Below are 10267 nucleotides of genomic sequence, written 5' to 3'. Positions count from 1 at the left end.
GATCTACGTTTTAATTTTTAACTCGTGTCACAGGCCACACCCGGTATAAAAAAAAAACACTAACGGCTGTCATCATTGTCATCATCCCAGTCTCTTAAGTCCCACTGCTTGCGCTGTAGTTCCCGCCGGAACCCAGTGCGGATTAAGAATTTCACACACACTATTAAATTGTTTCGCAGGTTAGTGCAGGGTTCCCTATGATGTTTCCTTTTTTTTATTCGACTGGATGGCAAACGAGCAAGAAGGTCTCCTGATGGTAAGAGATCACCACCGCCTATAGACACTTCACTCACTTCACTGTAAAGCTCGTTATAAATTTATAGGTACACTACTATACTCCGTTTAATTTAAGATTTGAATTAACGGTCAAATTGTAACTCGTTTCTCGGTATTTCGAACACAAATGGACTAAAAATACCTACATGTACATTTATTAGCGGTATTTATTATATTTTTATTATAGAAGTTAGCACAATTTTAAATAGTTTCCTTGTTTAATTTAAAAACGTGTGCAAATTTTACCGTTAAGTTGCAAATGTTAAAATAAATGGAGCATAGGCCAGAAGGACGGACAAACAGACGCACAGACAGACGGACATCACAATGATCCTATAAAGGTTAAAGTTTTGCTTTTAACTGAATAGAATTCATTAAGATATGACATGGATGGTTAATAATTGTTGATCACTGCAAAGCAATGCCTGTACAATCAATTAAGTACTTACTAATAAACTAATTATATTTAGAATTACACTGCTATTGTAACATGTACTTGACCGATTTAGAGTTCTTTTAATGGGTGACCTTCTTCAGTTCAAAGAACTGATACCACTTGAGTGTGGCGACATTGAATCGAATCGGTTTCGGTCTACGTAAATGTGATATGGTTTATGCATGCATTACGTAATGTTACTTGCATATTACTCACTTCGATTTTTCATTAACATGCAATTTTTTAGTGTTCTGTGTAAAAATGGCAAAGGAGCCCAGCGATCTTTATAGTTTTAATTTTAAACCCTTCTATTCGGTAATTTCGGTATGCTGCTTTACTGAAGTTGGTAATAAAAAAAACCAACACCTAGGTGCTGCCTGATTAGATTTTAACTTCATATTTACCTACTCAATTTAAAAATATATAATATAATAAAATACCTATTGTTTTTTTGCATGCAGTGTCGCTAGAAATCTTTGAGTATTTGCCTAGAATAGAATTTATCTAAATATCTAGGTAAATACTCAAAGCTAGAGATGCGTATTATTTTCTAAAAGAAAAATATCAAAGAGTCCTTAACAAATAAAGTAATTAAATATTACAAAGGCATATGCGTACAAAAATACCCAAATCTAAAATGTTGAACTGTTTATAATTATTTTGCAATAAGTACAAATTCGCATTTTTTGGCTTCGCACGCGTAAATCATTAGATACAGCAGGTGAATTTTAATTCCGGGATTTTATTAAATTTTCGTGGGAATTTCCTAAAATTATATCGTGATTTTCATTGACGTTAAATTAAAACACCTATGGCAAATTTCATGACTCTAATCCCAGCGGTTGTTATTTCGAAATTTTATCCCTTTCCCGTGGGAATATCAGGATAAAAAGTAGCCTATGCGTTATTCCAGATTTCCAGCTACCTGCATACCAAATTTCATGACTCTAAGCCCAGCGGTTGTTATTTAGGGATTTTATCCCTATCCCGTGGGAATATCGGGATAAAAAGTATCCTATGTTTTAATCCAGGTTATAAACTAACTTTTGGCCAAATTTCATCCAAATCCGTTAAGTTGTTTTAGCGTGAAGAAGGAGTAACAAACATACTCACTCACTCACTCACATTCACATTTATAATATTAGTAGGATTACTTATTAATTTTTGAGTAATTGGTTGTCTGGAAGAGATCGCTTTTTAGCGATAAGACCGCCTATTGTCTACCTGGTTTTTTTTGTGATGTCACTGTACTGCTTTTGGTGATCAATAAAGAATATTTGTATTGTATTGTAAGTATATATAGGTATGTATTTATTTCTTGTTATAATAATAAATCACTGTTTATAAAAAAAAACATCATTTTATACGCTTTTATTCGTAGAAACCGGTTTTTATATACTAGATCTAACTAAATAAATCGTTTGATCAAAGTTCCATAATAAATAGATTTAAAAAAAAACTAAATAAAAAAACGGGCTGTAATTTTTACATCTCCAAATGTACTTATTTCCTTTTCCTTCACGTTTCTTCCGTTTTAAAAAAGGAATTTCGACACGAATAATACGTGCTAATCTGATGATTAGCAACACGTTTCGTATAATTTAAACATGCATGATATAAATTTGTTTACATCAAAGAGGTTTACACAAAATTTGTCGTTCTAGATGGCGCCACTGTTGCGTGAGGTTTTTAAGTGTGGCTTTCAAAGTCTGTTAAAACAAAGTTTAGATTAAAATCATATTTAATACACCTTAAAACCGTACCATAAAAATATCGAGCAACCACAATGTTGCGTAGTCCCGTTTTGTTCGGAAAAAAAGGAAGGTAAAAGTTTCCGAAAGAAACTGTCTCAAAACAGACATTAATTGCCCCGTAACGCATAATTGCCATATTTAATTTCAGGTAATGCAAAATATTCACAAAATTATTCTAATTATAAATAAACCCGCGTAGTACGTAGCTCATCCAAAAACTGAGATTTGACATTTCGGAGACCTCACGCTACACTAGCGCCTCGAGCGGCGTATTCATACGCGATAGCCCATGCCCATTCGGAATAGCATTGCTGCTTTTTTTTTACTCACACTTACTTTACAAATAGGAGTTCCAAATGATACTCGTTATAGCAGTATTATGTTTCTGTTTCGCTCTAGAAATTAGTTCATACATCTTGTAAGAGAGTGACAGAAACAAACATGTATACAAAATATCCAATCCGGACCACGTTTCAAGTATTGACGTTTTGGAACGCTCAACTCGGGCGGAACGACCGAGTATGTATTGATATTTCGTTGTAGTTCGCTCGCCATGGCGTCGTCTCGGTAAGTAATAAGTATTTTACTCGAAAAAAATACATAGTTGAATACCTGGTACAAAATACTATATCAAGAATATCAACATACTTTATTTTTGTTTGGTTACGTTTTGTAATCTGAGTCGAATTTAAGTTTGTGTTTCTGAGTGAATTTCATTTGTTTTTTGTAGGGATGGAGAAACAGATAAAAGAGTTCGTAAAACGAGTATTGCCTGGTCTTATTTCACGCTTACGGACGAAGAAAACAGCGTCGCAACATGTAATACTTGCGATGCACAAATATCATTTCGGTCTTCAATTTCCAACTTGATGAAGCATGTCAGGAGAAAACACAGTGAATTAGAAGCTAAAATGTCTGACGAGGACAAAGATTCTGAATCAGAAACCGAAGACGCTGCTAAACTGTAAGTATTGTTTGTTTACATTTTTATAACCTCAAAATTTTTGATAGTGATAGTTGTCTACCTGGTCTTCTACTCGATATTTATGTTTTTGTATGATGTATTATCTGTTGGTGATCCTTAATAAATAAATAAAAAATAATTAAAAAAATAGTGACATTTTAAACATCGTTATAGAAACTTTTTGTGATTACTTGTGTAGGTTTACCTTAAACTTTTGAATTCTATTTGCATAACATTTAAAATTTACCATGATCTTTATGGTGAAGGAAAACTTGCAGAACTAATTCAATGGTGTTGTGGAATTTCTTGATCCTCACTTGGCCTTCGTTGGAACTATGGGCCAAGCCCTCTTATTCTGAGAAAAGGCCTGTGCCCAGCAGTGGAGCATAATAAGGCATAGGATGATGTAATATTAAAATGTGATATTTCAGTTTCTGAGATGGCAGCACTGTTTTGCTCTATTCACAAACATTATTTCAGAATACTTTCTGGAGACGAAGATAAGGCCGAAGCGAGCCTAGTGTGGGAACACTTTGAAGTCACCAGCTCCGACAAGAAGATAGCAACGTGCGCTATTTGCAGAGTGCCGTTGTCTTACAAGAGCTCTGTGAGGGCTTTGCTAAAGCATCTGCACCGGAAACACAACATCGGGCAGGATGTGGAAGTGCTGCTGTCGGACAATGAGGAGAAAATGTAAGTTTTGTTCAAGTTTTGTCTGGCAATGTATATCAGTAGTTAGCTTATGTTTTGGATGTCCATGGGTGGCTGATTGCTTACCATCAGGTGGCCCGCCAGCTCATTTTCCCCAAATATAAAAACACACACACATAAAAAAAATTTGGGACTATGGTCAAATTGGGATTATTTAAAAGAAATACCAATACTTTTTAAGAATTTTTTGTATTTGTATAGAAAAGTGAATGAAATTAGTTTGATTTATTCACCCATCCCGGTGCAGCCCGACGGAGCCCCTCGAGCAGCCGCCCGCGTTCCGCTCCGCGATCTGGCCGTACTTCCGCGTGACCGACGCGGCGGGCAAGGCGGCGCGCTGTCTGGTCTGCAAGAAACTACTTTCCTATAACACCGGCACGTCCAATCTGAGGAAACATTTGATGAGAAAGCATCCGTTGATCAAGCTGCCAGCGCCTGGAGAAGAGGTGAGTCGATATCAATCTGTGCAGAGCTGGATTAAGCCAGCGCGGGGTCTGTAGCAATTTTTATAATGGGGCCCTTGATTTGTTTCAACTTTGTACTATAAATGCTTAGATATGTGGCAAGAGTCATTCAATTTAATATCAAGAACAAAAGGTATCTGGTACAACACAATACAGAACAAAATTTTCAGGGTGCCCTGGTTCGATTGTGCCAGCCTCCCAGGGATTTACTTGTGTGGGCGTTTCGAGTGCGGTCAGGACATGTTCCATTGAATAAATTTTTAAATATGATGAAAGTAGTTCAATCCCCCATGTGCACGGATTGTAATAAGATTGAGGACTTAATACATTTTTTGGTGAGTGTGTATTGACGAAGGATATCCGCGAGAGGTGGCTGAGTGATTTGGACCTGTTCAATGGTGCAGTGAATGTTATTTTGAGTTGTCCGGTATCGGAAGATGCAGTACGAATTTATCGGTTCATCAAGCACTCCTTTGCAGCCAGATAATCTGGATATCGCAATAGGAGTGTTTGATGAATGTGGACATCGAGTCTTTCAATGAGGCTGGCATAGTCACACTGGTGCACTTAAGCCTCAAAAAAAAATATAGAAAAAAAAAAAAAAACTTTGTACTATTAAATTAAACATTATCATTGATCTTCTTGACACCATGTTTCTTTGACGGCGGTTTCGTGTTTGGTTTTGTTGTGGCAGTATTGTACACATTGATAAAAAAAAAAACATGCTTAATAATAATAATAGTAATAAAAGATATTTATTTAATAGTTTGCTTACAAATTCTACATAGGTACATAACAAATAATAAGATCAGCTTCTATCTAAATTGTCATTTTTACGATCAGAAAGCATTGGTTTGCTGGGGCCTCTAGACGCGCAGGGCCCGTAGCATTTGCTACTCTTGCTACGTGGCTACTCCGCCACAGAATCTGTGACAACAGTACAGACAAGCAAACCGATTCATGTAAAGGGGTGGAACCAAATGAAAATAAACTTTATTGCCTAATATTAATGTTACACTGTCATACATTTTGATCTTATTTTGTACTTATAACTTTTACTGTTGTAATGGTACTTTATATTGTACTTATAACTATGGTAATGGTAACAATATAATTTATGTTCATAATCAATTACACTATGATTCCCTTGATGAAATACGGCGTTATTATATTATAATACAGTAATTGACTATTTTTGTTTATTCTCACGTCGTAGAGGGATGTCGAGCCGATCTCACCTAATCTCATGTGGGGACAGGGGGAAATCGAAGCGAATCTCATGTAGGGGATTAGGGGGAAGTTGAACCGAATCTCACCTAATCTCATGCAGGGGTACAGGGATCAAGCTAAATCTCACTCAATCTCACGTAGAGGATAGGAGGTCGAGCCAAATCTCGCCCAAACTCACGTGAGGGAAACGGGGTCAAACTTTTCACGTGAGGGTGGGGTGGAGCATAGGGGTCGAGCCAAATCTCACCCAATCTCACGTGGGGGTTAGGGGGCTGGACGTTAAGAAAATATTACCTACGTTATATTTTTCCGCAACCAAAGTTTGTGAGATAATTTGTGTAAATTAACCGAAAAAGTGACAGTTTACCCATTTAAATTGTGCCTAAATCGTATAAGCATGTTAACTAAAAAATTTGCCCAAAAAATACTATTTCAAATGTAAATCCGCACATAAATTACTAAAAACTCAACTTTGCTAGTCGGGGTTTGAACCCACGGTACCCTGCTTGAGGCTATGGGTCAAACCACTAGGCCACCCCAAACAAATTAATAGGTTATATTTGTTTTAGAGAAAAACAATAATATTGTCATCTGGCGACCAGCTGTATGAGTTCGAGGCCACCAAGGGAGAGAACGAGGACGAAGAGACTGACGCGCAGGTGGGTGCAGAATATAAATCCTATTCCCTACTAATTTTAAAGGTTCCATTTCTCTTGAGATACATAACATAAATATTTATTATTTATTTATTAAGCCTCTTTATTCAGATGCAAACATACAAAATACTTAAATCGTAATACATATTTTTTTTCCCCATTCAGTCTTCAGCATCTGTGTGCCTATTGGCAAAGGCCTCCCCCAACAGTCTCCAATCCCTCTCGCACGCAGCTACTCTCGCCCATGTTCTGCCAGCCGCTCCGGCTATTTCGTCTTCCCAGCGACGAAATTGCCTTCCCTTGTTCCTTTTCCCATCTCTTGGATACCATGCGGTTACAAGTTTACTCCATTTATCTAACATAAATAACGTAACGTAAATATCAATTTAATGTTTGTTCACAGGATGAACCGGTTGCGATCGACGAAATATTCCTAGACGAATTCAACGGCAGCATCAACCAAATAGAGAAAGAAGACAGACCTAAAACGAAGAAAAGGAAGCACAAGAGCCAAAACATTGTTATAGAACCGTCCGACAGCGATGACGAAGTGGTTCTCAAAAAGAAATATGTCAAGAAAGAACTGGATACAATTGATTTGTTTGCTAAGTATTTAGGTTCGTTGTTAAAAGAATTGCCTAAACAGGTATCTAATAGGTTACAAAAGGATTTTGTGAGGCAGATCATGAACGCTCAGGCAGAGGCTCAGAGTTCTAACGCGTATTCTATAACTTTGTCGAACGACTCTGTTTATGTACCTGATGATGTGAGAATAGAGGTTATAGCCAAAGAGGAGGCCGGCAAGATTCAGAATTCTCAGAATGTTTTTAAATGAGAAATAAAGATGTTTAAGAATTGGGTGTTTTTATTAAAGAAGCTTTTACACCATGTAGTCACGGTTCACGTCGTATTTTTAACCCCCAACGCAAAAGAGGGGTGTTGTAAGTTTGACCGCTATGTGTGTCTGTCTGTGGCACCGTAGCTCTTAAATGGGTGGACCGATTTGAACGCGTTTTTTTTAATTGAAAGCAAGTTTTCTAGCGATGGTTCTTAGACATGTTTTATCAAAATCGGTTCAGCCGTTTTTGAGATATTGAACTTTGAAGTGACAAAGTCGGGGATTTCCAACTTATTGTTGGTTAGGTTATCTCGGAGACGTTAGTTTTTACCCGACTGCCCGAAGGAGGGTTATTGTCAAGCTACTTCACTCATACATACGCAAGACATAGTAGGGAAGGGAAGGGAATGTCGTATCGAGAGATAAATAGTGGATGTAAATTAGTTTGTTTTACTCTTTATTGTACAAAAAGGTAATACAAAAATGTGCTAAGTACAAAGGCGGACTTAACCCTGAAGGGGTCTCTGCCAGTCAGCCTTTGAGTGCTAGTTAGCACCTCGGTTAAGCTTTTATTCAGTTTTTGTTTACATTAATATAACTATTATAAATTATTAAATCTCAGTGTGATATAGTTCAAACTCTTGTCATTAATAATAATAATAAGTATAGTACAATAATACAAAGACTTTGTACACCAGTAATATATGCGATACAGAAAACAGGTACAGAGAAAGAAAATTACAATCAATCAATTAGGCTATCTTTTTTGCAGAAAGAAGGAGGGACTAGTTTACAGCATTAAATAACAATAAAAATCGTATTAAACATATTGACCCGGATAACTCACGTCTTAAACCGAGTTTAGCTCGACAAGTTTCGGGCTGTTGTTGGTGTTGCAGCAGCCGCTGAGTCGCGTTGCTCCAAAGACGAAGGGCTACGGATTAGATTAAACTCGATTTAAGACGTGAGTTATCCGGCTCAATATGTTTTTTTTTTTATTCAACTGGATGGCAAACGAGCAAGTGGGTCTCCTGATGGTAAGAGATCACCACCGCCCATAGACACCTGCAACACCAGGGGGATTGCAGATGCGTTGCCAACCTAGAGGCCTAAGATGGAATACCTCAAGTGCCAGTAATTAAGATTGTTTTTTTTTTAAGATTGGTTTTCTTAGTAACGATATCTCTTGTCCGGGTGAGCGGTTAGTTCCAATGGAGTGCCGAAAAAGTTTCTCGATGAGGGCTACGGCATAGATGTCGCTAGCGTCACTGCTTAAGTGGCTAAATAAGAAACAAACAAGCTGGGATATGAGGTGCATAGGGGAAATTCGTGTCGGTACCGTTGACCATCAGTGGTGTAGCGGTATAGCACGCGGTACGGAATACCGAGGACCTGGGTTCGATCCCGCAGTGATGGTCTTATTTTTCTGGTTTTTCTGTGCATCTATATTTCAGTTTGTATTTTTCAATGCCAGTAATTCATCATCATCATCATCCCAGCCTATATACGTCCCACTGCTGGGCACAGGCCTCCTCTCAGAACAAGAGGGCTTTGGGCCATAGTTCCCACGCGGGCCCAGTGCGGATTGGGAACTTCGCACGCACCATTGAATCGCTTCGCAGGCTTGTGCAGGTTTCCTCACGATTTTTCCTTCACCGCAAAGCTCGTGGTAAATTTCAAATGCCAGTAATTAGTTAGTGTTTAATATGAGTGAGTCTCACGGTAGTTTCGTGTTCGAAATAAAAATCGTTATGATTTTTCCTTTGAAAGGTCATGAATTTAAGTCCTTGACCGTACCTATTATAGGTAGCAAAACAAAGTATTTTGGAAATTTGCACTAAAATATTGGGTATGTAAAGTGCAGGAGCCTTGGACCATGAGATCCAGTAGTCGAAATTAACCTCCAGGATTTAACATTTCCTATGGGAAAGGGAATTTCCAACAGTTTTAGTTACCTACGTTTGATGAAGAAAACTTGTGAATTTTTTTATATATATTCCTACGCTAAGGCACTTGTCCCACTGCCGACGATGAGCGAGAAGCGAGTAGAGCGAGTAACTAGAAACGAGTGGGCGAGCAGCGAGAAGCGAGTTTAGTTTTGTCGCTCGGCTGTAAGCGGTGTTTCGCGTGCGACGGGCGATTACTCGTCCACTCGACTCGCTCGTGCGGGGCGGCCGCCAAGCTGACATCGCTGAGCGAGTTTTATAGCTCTTGTCGCTGCGACAAAAGATGTAAGAGCGAGTTCTCGCCGACAGTGTGAACAGCCAGCGATCAACTAGTAATAATGAACTAAAATAATTTCCTTGCTCACCCGCAACCTTACGATAGCTAAGCATTGATATGGACCTCCGCAAAGTAACGCCTGATTCAATAAATTATTCAACTATTAATATATGTGTCTCTTTTACTCACACAGGATCTTATATCTTTTGTTCGTTTCTTGAGCGAGAAAATAGTCGATAGCCAATCGTTTCCTCGCTGGCGGTGAGACAACTGCCTTAGGTACCTATCTATATAGCCGTTAAGATTTTGAGATTTTAATAATAATATCATTTATATAGGCAAGAACAAGACAACGTAGGTCCATTAAAACAAAATCAAATAGAATACAATTAAATTAAAATTACATTATCAAATCATTATAACTATTTTTAAGGCGCTGTACGTAGTGAAAACTACAATTTTAGAAAATATTTAAAATATACTTACACAATACTTACAACTGCAATTTTTTTATATGTGTATTTTCAGTCTATTAGCTAGTTTTGACTTCATCAAAAACACGATTGCTGACAAAAACTCGATAGATTATTTTTTTGAAAAAGAGCCTTCATTTACACGTTAAACAAATATTATGAAAAATATTATGAATATCAACACAAAATTTGCTTTATTAAATAGTTTTTTAGTAGATTTAGATTTATGCTTCATAGATTTT

General features: G+C 37.5%; 1 protein-coding gene across 1 annotated transcript; it reads left to right on the top strand.

The window, feature by feature from the left end:
* Window positions 1–2781: 2781 nt before the first annotated feature.
* On the top strand, window positions 2782–7346 carry LOC141442673 (uncharacterized). The gene is made up of 6 exons (XM_074107720.1): window positions 2782–3033; window positions 3197–3430; window positions 3911–4123; window positions 4389–4587; window positions 6405–6494; window positions 6895–7346. Exons 1-6 carry the CDS (start codon window positions 3020–3022, stop codon window positions 7324–7326), a joined length of 1182 nt encoding a protein of 393 aa, XP_073963821.1. The 5' UTR covers window positions 2782–3019; the 3' UTR covers window positions 7327–7346.
* The last annotated feature ends 2921 nt before the right edge of the window (window positions 7347–10267 follow it).

This window comes from Choristoneura fumiferana, chromosome 26 (assembly GCF_025370935.1).
Source record: "Choristoneura fumiferana chromosome 26, NRCan_CFum_1, whole genome shotgun sequence".
Classification (NCBI taxonomy): domain Eukaryota; kingdom Metazoa; phylum Arthropoda; class Insecta; order Lepidoptera; family Tortricidae; genus Choristoneura; species Choristoneura fumiferana.
Note: the sequence above shows the minus strand (reverse complement) of the source record. Positions and strands in the feature narration are given on the sequence as shown.